The sequence below is a fragment of the Ipomoea nil genome, unplaced genomic scaffold (genome assembly GCF_001879475.1).
Source record: "Ipomoea nil cultivar Tokyo-kokei standard unplaced genomic scaffold, Asagao_1.1 scaffold3314, whole genome shotgun sequence".
NCBI lineage: Eukaryota > Viridiplantae > Streptophyta > Magnoliopsida > Solanales > Convolvulaceae > Ipomoea > Ipomoea nil.
Genome location: NW_017619742.1, coordinates 5,260,710 through 5,275,957, shown reverse-complemented (window position 1 = coordinate 5,275,957; position 15,248 = coordinate 5,260,710). Strand labels below are relative to the sequence as shown.

Here is a 15,248-nt window from a genome sequence, read left to right as displayed (position 1 = left end):
ATTCTATGCCTGTTGCTAGTTGGTCGAAAAGCTGAACTGATCCACAACTTTCCAAATTACTGTAACAACAAAAGCTTATACAATTGTATAGCGATGCGCTTTACCACTTTCTTAGCATTGTTTACTATGAACTATTGTCCACGCTGTAGAATTAGAAGTAAAATAAAATTCGTGCAGGTTGCCTATCATCCGGATTTGGTGGTGGCTAATCTTATTAATCTCGAACAGGGAAGGTGGAATTGTGATATGGTTAGACAGTTGTTTCTGCTCAGAGATGTTAATTTAATTTTACAAACCTCAATGAATATTAATTTTGGTGATGGTTGGTATTGAATGGGGATATTAGGGTTGTTACACGATTAATACCTCCAATAGTCCTCTGAGTATTAGGGTATTACCAGGTGTGGTCCTCCGAGTTTAAAACGACCACGAGACGTCCTCCGAGTTTTAAAAAATAACCACCCATGGTCCTCCGTTAGGATTGGTGTCAAATGGTCGTTAAGTGCGAGGGCAAACCGGTCATTTCTCGTATGAGTTAATACCTCCAATGGTCCTCCGAGTATTAGGGTATTACCAAGTGTGGCCCTCCGACTTTAAAATGACCACTAGACGTCCTACTAGTTTAAAAAAATTACCACCAGTGGTCCTCAGTTAGGTTTGCTGTCAAAGGGGCGTTAAGTCTGAGGACAAAGTTGTCTTTTCACCTATATTTCTTCCTCATTCGTTCATAGCAATGGTATGTCTGCAACATTCGCCGCCCCCCCCCCCCCCCCCCAGATGCTTCTTGAAATCCTCCCACCATCGCCTTCACGTCCAGTTTCCTGGTCACTGTCACTAGATCCTTTTCTGTATCCACTTTCACCACTTTTTCTTAATCACGCATACCGCATTCATGGAGTAAAAGGAAAAGTGGGGTACATGTATAGGAAAACTTTGTGTTCAAGAATCAGCATAGAGAACTACCTGATAAGTGTAAAAAACACACGTTTTCAAGGTCCATTAAGGGTGAGTTTTAAGCTATAAACAATCCTTTGTGTACCATTCTTATTTAATTTGTGATCTAGATTGCATAATGTATAGCTAGATTGTTGTAGGGATTGGATGATTGCTTAGGTTTGATAGCATCTAGGTATTGGATTGATGAATTGGCAAGAGATTGCATTTCCTTTAGTCCTACTTGTCCCAATCTCTGCCCTACGATCCGAGAGGGCTAGGCCCGAGAGAAGATGGTAGACCGCCCACCTTATGTTTGATTAAATGCCTCCACCGACGTAGGAAATGAGAGTCTATGTTCTACGCAACCTAGTGTAGGTGCCATTAATTCTTCCTAGGTAGAGTCTTGCATTCCTACATAGGTCATCTACCTTAGGCTACTAGATGCATGAACCCTAGGTACATCGTCTATCCAATTTCCGTTTCCTTATTTTGATTGTTTCATTTTCAGTTTATGTTCCTTCCTTCCTTATCCATTGCATATGTTTCCTTTCACATCCCTACCTTGCACCTAATCTTCTTATCAATGCGTTGTGACAACTAATTGTCTTGCATTCTAATCACTCCGATTTTCCATCATTGAGTTCGACACTCGGGGGTGTCACAACCTTCGTTTACACTTCACCATCTTCACATTCCATCACATACAAAACTACAACATCACTACCCTGGAACAGGAAACAATGGAGGAAGGATCGTCCAAAGACTCCATCTTTGAGAAGAGAGAGAGAGAGGAGTTAATGGTATAATCCACAGGTGGTTCGCCAATCATCATAGCTACCCGTTTTCTGAAACCCATGGCTTTCGCCATTGACAGTCAAAGGCCAAAGCTTCCTTCGTTGCCATTCTCGCCGAAGTAGAATGGCCTCTAGAGATGGCATTCTGTGGGTGGAGGGACCAGCAAAACTTGTGAGGAGGAAATATAGGTGAAAGGACATCTTTTCCCTCATACTTAACACCCCTTTGACAGCAAACCTAACAGAGGACCACGTGTGGTAATTCTTTTAAACTAGTAGGATGTCTAGTAGTCGTTTTAAAGTTGGAGGACCACACCTGGGAATACCCTAATACTCGGAGGACCATTGGAGGTATTAACTCTTTCTCATAGTAGAAATGACAAGTTTACCCTCACACTTAACGTCCATTTGACACCAAACCTAACGGAGGACCACAGGTGGTTATTTTTTTGAACTCGGGGGACATCTCGTGGTCCTTTTAAACTCGGAGGACCACACCTGGTAATACCCTAATAGTCGGAGGACCATTTGAGGTATTAACTCATTAAAAATGGTTATAGAAGTTTAGGGAAAATTATAACCCCATGACACTGTTTGGAACAACATTTGGAAGCTCCAGGTTCCACCAAAATAGAGGGTTTTTCTTTGGAGCACTCTCTCTAATATTCTGCCTAGGACTAGTAACTTGATTAGGAGGAGAGTATAAGTCCCTAATCTATGCCCAGCTTGTGTTGTTATGGAGGAGGATGTTATGCACATTTTATGCACTTGCATTTATGCAAGGCGTGTGTGGAATATTACACAACTTCAAATCCCTAACTTTGGTGGTCATGATTTTATGTTGTGGGTGGATGGTTGGTTAGGCAGCTCTGCAACATTTTCTGGTGTTCTAAAGGAGCAAGTTTGTGTTATACTCTACAAAATATGGAATGCTCGAAATATGGCTGTATGGGAGCACTCCATGCCGTCTCCAGCTCTCTTATGGCGCAAATTCCAGTTTACGTGGTTTGCATGGGTAGCGAACAACAGGGAACACCAGCCTGCCTCCTCTGCAGCTGCCGAAGTTAACCAAACCACGTTGCTGCCAGCTTCGACAGTGTTTTGTTATACTGATGCTACTTTCCATGGATCAAATCACACACCACCATTTGGTTTTTATGTTCGAAGTATTGATGGCACTGTTGGGATACCCAGTATGGGTACCCAGTTGGACTTAGCACTCGACACTCAGCACTTGGATCATGACCAGCTAGTCTTGGCAACCAGTCATTATTGGAAGGCAGTCATCCCCGACAAGCAATCATCCTTGGTGGGCGGTCATCCTCGGCAAGTAGTCATCCCTGGTGGGCGGTCATCCCCGGTAACTAGTCATCCTTGGTGGGCGGACATCCCCGGTGGTCAGTCATTCCTGGTGGCCAGTCATCCTTAGTAACCAGTCATCCTTAGTGGCCAATCATCCTTGGCGGTGGAAGAAATTATTATATGGTAATCCCGAGATTTGGCAAGTGAACCCTCATAAATTACCTTCCTAAATATTATTTCCAGTCATATATCACATCTCATTAACTAACAGGGCGTTTGGTTGGAGGAATTTTAAATTCTCTTCCCACTTAATTCTCACCTAATTCCAAAGGCCATTAAATTCCGTAGTTTGGTTGGAGGGAATTGCAATTCCCCAATTTTCATGGAATTAAAATCCCATGTCCCCCCCCCCCCCCCCCCCTTTAATTCCTGGGATTTTAGAAAGAAAAAAAATACTGATGAGACAAAATTACCCTTCTCTTTTTTAACCTAAAATGAATGTCTGATCTTTCCTTTTAACAACAACAATGAGCATTCTGGACTTTATACTACTTATTCCCTTTCAATTCCCATGTATACCAAACATTGGAATTGAAATTTCCAGTAATTCTATTCCTGTCAACCAAACACTGGAATTTAAATTTCCACTTTATTCTCAGTAATTCAACTCACATAGAATTTCAATTCCTTTCCCACATAATTCCCCCCCCCCCCCCCTCCAACCAAACGCCCTGTAAATATCTCCACATTCCCTAAACACATTTACATTCCCTAAATTCCTCGATCTACATTCCACTATACATCCCACTCTACCATAAATATCCAATTACCATAAACATACCACCTTACCATATGCCTTGTATTTATTCTACTATAAATACGAGAAGGGAGTCCAATGAGGGGGGCATCTTGACCTAAGCCATCTTTACCCTAGCCGATCTTCATCTACATCATCTTCATCTCTCCACACGCCATCTTCTCGCCATCTCTCTACATTTACATCTCTCTTTACTTTTCTTTAAGAGAACACAAATTGTACGTATACTTGCTACTTATGTAATATAGTGGAAAATAGTGGAATTTGGCTTGGCACCGCCCAAAAAGCTCATGGTTTTCATCTTTCGGTTTCCACGTTAAAAATATTGTGTCTCCTTCACTTTTCCCCTTCACTATTTATTTATTCCTTCCTTGCATTTACAAACCCTAGTGTTTATCGGTGATGTTGGACCACCGTGTGGTTACCTTTAAAAAATCCTAAAACCAACATTAGCGCCATCTGTGGGGATCGATACAAAAGGTCCTGTGATACCTACCCCATCAATATTATAGTAAATAAAGGTTATTCGAGACGTTTGGTGCTCAGGGCTTGTAGGCAGTCTGTCTCGCCCACTGAGGGACTTGGTGAATTGTTACAGATGATTCAAGATGTGTGGTGCTCAGGGGTTCGTAGGCAGTCTGCCTCGCTCACTGAGGGACTTGGCACCGCGATTGCTGCTCTCGTGATCGAGTTTGCCTCTCACGATTGAGACAACGGTACGGGTGGTGAAGGACGGGAGATCTCCATGTAGCATGTACGAATTCTGGCAAAATTGTTCCTTCTAAATTCATGTGCCGACTTGACATTCAAATCGTTCCTACCAATTTACGTTCACGTGTTAATATCCAAGTGAGGCAATCTCCAGTATACCTCAAAGCACGTGATTATATGGAGGGATAATGCATGCATATAAGCATAAGGTACGCATAGCTTTATACATAAAACCTTGCATAATTAAGGCAATTGATTGTGGGAGTTGAATACGTGGCGGCAACTGGGGAAGGCATGGCAATCTCTACAACAAAAGGCAAAATACAATTGGTTTCTTACTCCATGCCAGCAACACCACGTATGCCGCACCATTATATTATTGTTTGGGGGCTCCCCCACAGTACCACTACCCTTACTATACATGATAAATTTCCCAAATTATATAATTATGGCAATCAAATATGTCATGCAATAATTTTGTGCGTGGCACTACATGCATGGGAGAAAGCCTGGGACCTTTTATTGGAGTGCACACGTGTATGAAACTTCCCTTTTCTTGGTGGCATACAATTATGGCAGTTAGGGGAGATATACATGTACACGCGGCGGAGAAAGGATTCAAAGCCAATACAGACATACAAAGCCAATCTTTCTTTTTCGTTCGGGTATTTATTCATCTGCCGCGACGAAGCATGCGCGAGTCATGATTCAAGACTTCACCCATGGAGACAGTTTTGCCGGTGAACTCCAATCGCAGCTCCAGGCCAGGCCGGCAAGATTTGGTTGATTTTGCCCGGACAAGCTCAACGTTGTTGCACATCCGAGTGTGTTAATAATGTTATTATTTCCTATTATATTTGTTATATATTATAGTTAATAATTATGTGGTGTTAGATTAGTTGGCTAGAGTTAGTTTATTAGTTAGGAGAGATTTACGTTTTCGGATTTCATATATTATTGTAATCTCTATCTTTTGTATCTGAATAGAATTCTGTCTGACATCCACACAATGCATGACATGACAAGAGAGATTCTATTAATTCATAAATTAGAAAATAAAATGAGGGAAGTACCGTTCGCCAAAGGATAACGAGCACATGTTCGTTGCCGGGTCCATTCATTCCTATTTCGGCGAGTCAAAAACAGCACTTTTCCAAGCTAGCTCTCATTTTATCTCATAGTTTCATACAAGTATAAAAACATCACAAAATAGCAAGATATACAAGCTAAACTGAAACTGGCAGAAAATTTCAGAATTTTGACCTGGATTGCAGAATTTTCTGGGAAAAAATGGTAACACATTTTGGCACAAAATTTTGCAATATATATGCAGTTCAGCAAGTCTAAATTTTCCAACACTGCACCAGGCAGAAAATTAACACTGCCAGAACTTTATAGAATTTTTCTAGAACAATCAAAGCATATTTTTAAGAAAATATTTACACAGACATCAAATACCACAAGTCTAAGTTCTCCAGAAAAAATTTCATGCCAAAAAGAGTTTAACAGGTTTTTCACAAATTTAATTTTCAAACTGGGCAAATCAGAATTTTCCAAGCATGCCTCAAATTTTATGCAAATAAATTCAACACTCAAGAGGTGCATTGTAAAAGCTTTGGTGTGCATGTAGCCCATTGCATTAAATAGACATGGATGTCATTGAAAACTTTATCCATCACCACACTTCATATTCCAACTAAGTAGCAACAATTACTAATATCATCAATTAGTAGCTTACTTAAACATAAATAAGCTAAGTAATGAGAGTTTATGAAAGAAAGCTATACAAAATCTCCCTACTTCAGGATGCAAATGATACAAATATAAGCAGCGTGCCAAGGCAATTAATCTCATATCTGCTTTCAGTGCTATACATCTTAGCCAATAAATCTTCTTGGGATATGGTATCAAACTGTGTGAGAAAGGTTGTTCCTCAAGTAGCAATAAAGCAAAAATTAGCTTGGCAATTGGTGGCTGATATTGCTTAAGAGAACTCAATTCAAAACATAGAATAATTGAATGAAGATATAATCAATAGACACAACATTAGAAGTATTCACAAAGCTAGCATTAACATTATTGCCAAGTGTTGGTATATAGTAGTTCGAGTAGCAGGCCTTAGACCATTTTGAAAAGCAGAATAGTTTCTACTGGCAAGTGGATTAGGAACATAGAAGAAACCATTGTCACACTACCAACATTTAGATATGCAACTATATGGTTGAATATTGCCAACATTTAGAGGAATTATTTCTTCGGGAAAAATTCATCAACTAGTCTGGCTAACAATTGAGACAAGAAAAATTGATACCGTCACTTAAAAAAATAAAAGGTATATCATATCTATATCAGGAAGCATCCAAAATTAAGCATACAGCAACAATAATTTATCGTAAATTATTATTTAAAAATAATTATAAAAAAAGGCATCCGCCAGAGACGGTTTTTTAATTAAATAATTTTTATAAAATATTTTATATTTGGGTTGGCCTGTTATTCTGTTAGTAACCTGAAAAACCTCTAAATTAGAGTAATAGAATGAAATTAGTTAGTTTAGGGACTCAATTGTTTTTCTTTTTCAATGACATAATTGCATTATCGTGTGCAGTTCAATGATTTATTTGACCCTTATTCCATAAAATAATAACATAGCAATATTCAATCAATACTTATATAATACCTTATAGCATAAATGTAGTACTTTATAACAAAACCGTAATGGACAGTTTGCAGAAAATAAAGTAAAAACATAATAGACTTACATATATAACCAATACTTTAAGTCTTGTATATAATATATACTTTATAGCATGAATGTAATACACATTTTGTCATAAATCATAAATAAAGTAAAAACACAACAAAATTACATACTCCCTCCGTCTCATTTTATGCGTCGGGTTCGGTTAACGAGACTTAATTTGAGTTCTTTACAATTTAATTTTTCATAATTTTAAGCTTAGAATTAGTATGTAAAATTTATATATTTAGAAACTACATTAATAGTACTATTAAATACAATAAATCAAATTTAAAATTTATAAAAAATGCTAATAAAAATGATCAAAAAAAAGAGAATTGATTTGACTAATAAATAGTAAGACAATATATATATATATATATATATATAGGGAATGGTTCAGGTGCGGGTATAGCTTCTCGTGCGGTTGTGCGGTGAGATTTGAGCCGTTGATCAAATTTAGATCAACGGCTCAAATCAATGAAAATTTAAAAAAAAAAAAAAGTGTCTGGAAGAAAGAAGCATAAGCTATAAATGGCACACCTTAAGTGATAGAAACAATGGCGCACCATAAGTGATAGAAACACGCACCTTAAGTGTTAGATCTTAAGCACAAACTCACGCACATTAAGTACAAAACCCACACACATTAAGCACAACCTCACGCACATTAAGCACAAAACCCACGCACTTTAAATATTAACTCACAGACTTTAAGTTTCAACAACTATTGACATTAAGCACAAACTCACGCACATTAAGTACAAAACCCACGCACATTAAGCACAACCTCACGCACATTAAGCACAAAACTCACACACTTTAAGTATTAAGTCACAGACCTTAAGTTTCAACAACTACTGACATTAATCACTAACCTCACACACATTAAGCACAAACCCTACGCACATTAAGCAAAACTCCACTCACATTAAGAACAAATCGCACGCACCTTAAGCACAAAAGTCCACACTTTAAGTTTTAACAACTACTCACGTTAAGCACAACCCCATGCACATTAAGCACAAAACTCACGCACCTTACGCACAAAACTCACGCATCTTATATACAAAACTCACGCATGTGAGTGGAGTTTGTGATTAATGTGCGTGAGTTTTGTGCTTAATTTGCGTGGGGTTGTGCTTAACGTGAGTAGTTGTTAAATATGTCTAATCTGGGCATTTCACAAGGTCAGGCATGATCGAATAAAAAGCACCGCGTCTCTTATCCGCCACGGTATCCTATCCGTTCTCGACGCCGTCAAGTCGGCTAGCACTCGAGAGTCGACTTCAACCTCAGTAGGTCGTTTGGCAAAAGCAACGCACCATTGGACAGCAAGTTGGAGAAAAAGAGCCTCGGTCTCGAGAGTTGAGGAGGCTTCGAGGCGAAAGCATAGCCCCACCGCAAGGCGACCACATGAATCCCGCAGGCAAGCTCCACCCGCCGCCCCATCAGCCAAGTAAGGCGTGTCCGTGTTAAGCTTTAGTCTCCCCGCCGGCGGTGTAAGCCACCTGATCTACACGGTTGTCCTTCGCGAAGGAGTGCCAAAGCGTGCCACGAGTCCAGCCGCAAGGAGAAAGTCATCTCCTGGGCCTCGGCGGCGACAATTCCGTCAGAGAGATCAAGAACAGTTCATTTCTTACCCTGCTAATAGCCTCAAACGTCGATAGAGGCCCGTCATCATAAAGACCCTAGTTGTACGAGCACCACAGGACCCAAAGAGTTAGCGAAGGAACCAGTCTCGCACACTAGCCTGTTGCCGAACCTGGTTTTGCTAGAAGCCACCATGCATGGCATGCTGCTTTGATTGAGCTTGCAGCAGTCCGAGGCAGCCCAAAAACCCCAGCAAAAAGGCCCCAAACTTGGCGAGCCATAACAGCCTGATACAAGCAGTGCTCCAGTTCAGCTGAATCACGGCGACACAGAGGACAAACAGAGGGAAAACACACCACCCCAAGGTTCTTAACAATGTCTGGAAAAGGTAAAATCCGGCGAAGCAGCCTCCACATGAACAACGAAACTCACGAAGGAATCCCACCACCCCAAATGCAAAGGGAGGACAAACTCTGACCTGCTATCAGTTATAGGCATGGTTGCAGTAAGCGCTAGGCGCTAGTCGGGCGGCCGGACAGCGCCTAGGCGGTCTAGGCGGATTCTAGGCGGCGCTAGGCGGGCACCAAAAAAATTTTTAAAAAATAGTGAAAGACTTGTAGTTCGACAATTTTAATGAGGTTGTTTTCAACGTTCACTCAAATAAAACATCTAAATAAATGAAATAATGATAATTTATAAGTCATGATGTCATAATAATATTAAAATCAATAATTAATGAAAGACGACATCGGTCAAAATTAGACAAAATCGGTTAAAAAGGGTTAAAATCGAACCAAATCGGTCGACTCGACCGAGTAGGACGAGTTGACCGACTCTGCCGAGTAGGACGAGTTGACCGACTCTGCCGAGTAGGACGAGTTGACCGACTCGGCCGAGTTTGGCCTACAGAGTTTTGGCCGCCTTTAGGCCAAAACTCTAAGGCTCAGTGCCGCCTAGCGCCTAGGCGGCCGAGTTTTGCAACCATGGTCGTAGGGACTCATACGCTGACGAGAAAGTAAAATCGCCAAAAGAAGAAGGTGACCAATACAGCGCCCCCTCGGATTTAACCACTGTATTCTCATCCACAGAGTCTTTGAGCTACTCCAGCTGCACGGGGGGGAGCCTAGGTATTTGGCTCGCATGTAATCACTCCACAACGAATCTCCTTGGAGCCAGTTGAAGTAGAGTTTGGCAGAAAAAGTCTGCTGAATGCAATCAAGAGACCGAAGCCCGAGTCCTCCTTCTTCTACAGGAAAACACACTTTTCTCCACGAGGCCCAATGTCTTTTCAGCTTGCCGTCGTCCATACCCCATAAGAAGTTGGCAAACCTGGATTCAAGAGCTTTTTCAATCTGCTTCGGCAGGAGGAGTGAAGAGGTAGTGTATAGCGGCACCATGGAGAGTACGTGGTGGATTAGTGTCAAACGCCCCACCCCCCACCCCCCACCCCCACCCCCACCCCGAGAAAGCATTTTTCGTTGCCAGTTGTGTAAAGTACCATCAATCTTCTCTAGCAAATGGTGATAATATATAAATCGGTCGGTTTCTGCCCTTGAAGAGGTTAACCCCAAGGTAACGAAAAGGCAAAGCTGACCTCTGCATTCCCAAAACCCTCGACATGGCATTAGCCCTACTGTGCGTGCATTTACTGGAGGTAATGAAAAAACTCTTGTTGTAGTTAATTTTTTGTCCCGACCCGTCTTGGTATTGATTTAATACATCGGCAAGGGCGGTTAACGAGGCCGAGGATCCATTTACAAAAATCACAATGTCATCCGCGAAGGCCAAGTGGGTGACCGGAGGGCAGTTTGGTGCAGTGGAATATGGAGACAACAAACCCACCCCAACTTTCAAGATTAAGGGTCGCGACAAGGCTTCTGAGGCCAAAATGAAGAGGAGCGGCAAAAGCGGGTCCCCTTGTTTGACTCCTCTAGTTGGCTGAAAAAATCCACAACTGACACCATTAACCAGCACTGACAGTCTTGTTGCTTCCAAATTGTTCATGACAATGTTTGTGAATATAGCCGGGAAGCCAAGTCGTTCCAAAACCGCTCTTAAAAAATGCAATGAAACTCTGTCAAAGGCCTTCATCAAATTATGATTGACTCCATACTAACAAATCATGGCTCCGCCCCTTAATATATCTTATTAGCTCGTGAATGGACTGATTAACACATAAAGACAAACGGATATGAAAAGTTGTAACATCTCTACTAAACTACATAATTTGAAACGAAAAACATTATCGTTAGTGCTCACTTACGCAAATTATGCCGTGGAATCGTGTTCACCGAGAATGGTGAACACAAGTCAAAACGACGTCGTTTTTAGGCAAAAAAAAAAAAAGAAATCGCGGATGTGGAGTTAACGGCGCGTTACTGATCAAATTATGAATTTTCTGTTATAAGATTATGAATTTTATGAAAATTCATAATCTCATAACAAAAAATTCATAATCGCATAACAGAAAATTCATAATCTCACAACTGAAAATTCATAATCTCATAACAGAAAATTCATAATCTTATAACAGAAAATTCATAATCTCATGGTTCCAAAGTGAATGTGTAGGCATGGTTCCAAAGTGAATGTGCAGGCATGGATTCATAATTTATGAATGTCCGTGATTTCGGACGGGAATATGTAGGCATGGTTCCAAAGTGAATGTGCATGCATGAATTCATAATTTATGAATGTCCGAAACTCCGAAATTATGAATGTAATGAAAATTCATAATCTCATAACAGAAAATTCATAATCGCATAACAGAAAATTCATAATCTCATAACAGAAAATTCATAATCTCATGGTTCCAAAGTGAATGTGTAGGCATGGTTCCAAAGTGAATGTGTAGGCAGTTACGTAATTAATTAAAAAAAAAAAAAAAAAAAAAAAAAAAAAAAAAAAAAAAGAAGAAGAAGAAGATAACGGTGCACTAACACCGTTGGAACCGTGTTCACCATGAATGGTGAACACGGTTCCATGGCATAACGTCTGGCTCACTTATCCCCTACTTTATCTTTAATAAAATGTGACGAAAATTCATTAAACATATTCATAAAAGAATAACAACAATGAAATTAAATTGGGAAGGTTGAATATAAGCAGAGATTTTGACGCTACCAAAGGTTTTAATAATCCATTTTGGTCAAATATTTTATGATTTAATGATATTAGTGTTACTTTTCATAAGGAAGGTCTCATACTTTTCTCAAAAGGTTGAATTTTCAATCTCAAAAGTCTCCACATGCACCCTGACACGATAGAACATTTAGAAGGATGTAAACCACAGTGATTCAATTGTTCAGCATACATGATCAAATACCGATGCGTACAAAGAATCTGCTCACACTTTAAACATAATCTCCACACTACAAGAATGTCTCATGCTATAAATAGGTTAAACTATACTAATAAAAAATAAAAATAAAAAACCATTTTGGAAACTTGACCAAATTGTGGTCATAATCAAACATATTATAATGTTTGGCGCGTGAAATAACAGTGTTCGAACTGAAATAACTGTCATGTCGAGAAAGAGAAGCGGAGAAGAAGGAAGTCGTTCCATTCTCTCTCTCTCTCCCCACCCACATCTTCCTCTTCATTTCTCTCTCTAAACTCTCTCCCACAGACATAAACCAATTCTAACCCTAACCCTAATCCTTGCACTCATTAATTAAAGAAAAAAAAAACACAAAAGATCTTTTCCTTTTTCAAATACAAACGCCATTATTGTATTTCTTGTGAAATGGTGAACATGCAGGCATACGATGAAAGCTGTAATAGCACACCCATGATCAGATTCCAGCGGAACGGGTCATTGTCCTGTCCGGTCGAATTCTTGCGCCATGACGGCCTTCCGAGGAGGAGTTTTTCATACAGCAAGATACCCCAGAGGCCACTCAAGCTCAGCGTTCTCAAATTGGATGGATCTTCTTTCGGTAATTTGAGCTTTCTACAATGTTTTGATTTGTGGGTTCGTTGTGTTTGTGGAGATTAATTTTGTTTCTTGATGTGGGTTCTTTTTGTTTTTGTTAATTTTGATGATAGAGATTGAAGTGCCCAGGAATGGGAATCTGGCGGAGCTGAAGAAGGCGGTGGAGGCGGCGTTTAGTCATTTACCCTGCAAGGTCTCATGGTATGTATGTATGTATGTATGTATGTATGTATTATTGCTGCTATTACATGAATGATGAATGCAAGATTTTTGGATTATTGGCTCAAGATCATTCCCCTTTTGGTGAAATTTTATGAATTTGATTTGGTGTTGGCTGAGTAGTGAGTATTACTAAATTCTCAATTAGTGGGCATTGTTTAATTTCAACTTAGATGAGGTGATTGATTCTTGATTCTCTTCTTGTGAATAGAAACACGCGTTGTTCTTCCAAATAGGGTACAATAATAACTCGACTTTGAAATTAGTTGGAGCCCAATGCGGTCCCATCTTGTATGGCCAACACTTTGCCCCTTAATTAAGCCAGCCTGGTGCGAACGGGGATTAGTCTAGATATGGTATGGGCTTAAAGGGGTCTCCTATAGTTAGGCCTATTTAGGATACCTCATTGTCTAATCGAGGTGTGTCTATTGCTGGTTGAAAACTTTTAAAAAGCTCTGCATCTATGTCTCAGTATCTTTCTAAATTCCAACTCCTGTTATGACTAAAGTTTTGATCTTGCAGGCCACACGTGTGGGGACATTTTTGCTTGAGCCACGATTATGAGAAGCTACTCTCTGAGTCTGATCCTATTGGACTTTACGGGATCAGGGATGGTGATCAGGTGCTTTGTCAATCCACATTTTTGAGCTTTTATTTAGATGAATGAATGGTTATCTCCCATTCTTTTCTTTACCGCTGTGTTAGTGAAATTTCTGAGAATCATATGTCCCTTACTCTTTTCAGCTTGAATTTGTGCGACATGTCTCAATTTCTTACTTGGGAAAGCGAACAGAAAGAGAGGAGGACCCTGATCCCGATCTCTATGAACCCTGTCTGTAAGTTCTTCATTTTCCTTGCATTTTATAGCATAAATCTCCTCCAATTTATACATGATGGACTGAAGGGAAGCATATTTTTATGTATGTTATGCAGTTCTAGTGGCTTTCAAGATAAGCACCCAAAATGGTTAGAACATGACAAGCATTTCCTGGGGAAACTAGAGTACCATAGAGTCGATATTTATGATGATGTTGAGGATGAAGAAAAGGATTCTGTAAATGGTAGTCCTCGGAGTAATCGTAAGCAAAAGTTGCTCCACGTTCTCAGGAAGTGGTTCACGCACCACCGCAAATTGCTGAGCTCTGAGAAGAGGTTGCAACGGAAAGGTAGTATGTCGAGAATCTTCGTAGACAATTGTAGAAATAATATCCGGCTGCTTAGCCAATATAGAAATGGCTCTCGGAAGATAGTTGAATATAATTTTGATACTCGAAGTTGTAACGTCTCAATCATATGAACCAGCAAATCTGGGTTTGTTTTCTGGTTCGATATCAGAAGCAAACAACAATGGATTTTGTCCAAAAATGGATGGATTTATCGCTGCATTTATGTTGATTGTAGCATGATAGAGCTGATTGTATAGTAGCAATATAGAGTTGATGTATGGGCATTTTCTTCTTAGTATGTATATTCTTCACCACATTTTGATAGCAACCACATGGTTTTAGTTGGTAATAATAGATTCAATCACTCACTGATTCACTATTTTTACTCAAGAGTTGTTAGCAAAGTGGAATGTTACCACTTTTAGTTTTCAAATTATTAGTAAAGTGGTGCTTTTGAACCTTTTGTACATTCTATTATTCTTTAAAAATTTTAATTGATCAAGTTACTTGTAAAATTTTACCTCTTATTTATCTTTCATTCTAAATACTACCTGAACTTTACATTTTGGTAGTCAAAATACAGAATAAAAATCGACATTTTGATCCCTCAATTGTTTTCTAACTGTCAATGTAATTTATAATTTTCAATTTCAATCAATTTGATTCTCGTATTGTTTAAAATATTAACTCTAATATAAAATTTGATTACTAATTTAAAGAATTGGCCTATACAAAATTAAATTCTTACACAAAAAGTATATTGATTACACCTACTCAAATAGGTTAGTGTTCTTGTATAATATAGTTATTAAATCAATAATTTGATAAACTCGGTCGGCGTTATCCCTCCTTTTGTTTTTTAATGTGTATCAAGTTCACCAACCTTTTACCTGGGATGCAGTGTTTGTTGTGAAAAGAAACCTCTTTAATCGTAAATCTCCATTATTGCCAACTTCTCCTCCAATAATATGAAACTTAGCTTGTTATTGAAAAATGTATTTTTGGTCTTTTAGTTATACTCATAGTACACACT

The 15,248-nt window shown here is 39.4% G+C and overlaps 1 protein-coding gene across 2 annotated transcripts; it reads left to right on the top strand.

Annotated features, from left to right (window-relative positions):
- Positions 1-11,975: 11,975 nt before the first annotated feature.
- LOC109169356 lies at positions 11,976-14,517 on the top strand. 2 transcript variants are annotated; one of them, XM_019318238.1, is made up of 6 exons: positions 11,976-11,986; positions 12,429-12,834; positions 12,944-13,031; positions 13,572-13,671; positions 13,794-13,885; positions 13,983-14,517. In XM_019318238.1, the coding sequence occupies exons 2-6, from the start codon at positions 12,642-12,644 to the stop codon at positions 14,344-14,346; spliced, it is 837 nt and encodes a 278-aa protein (XP_019173783.1). In that variant the 5' UTR covers positions 11,976-11,986; positions 12,429-12,641; the 3' UTR covers positions 14,347-14,517. The 2 variants fall into 2 exon arrangements, with proteins under 2 accessions (XP_019173783.1, XP_019173784.1); XM_019318239.1 differs by lacking the exon at positions 11,976-11,986 and having other exon boundaries at positions 12,648-12,834; positions 12,946-13,031.
- The last annotated feature ends 731 nt before the right edge of the window (positions 14,518-15,248 follow it).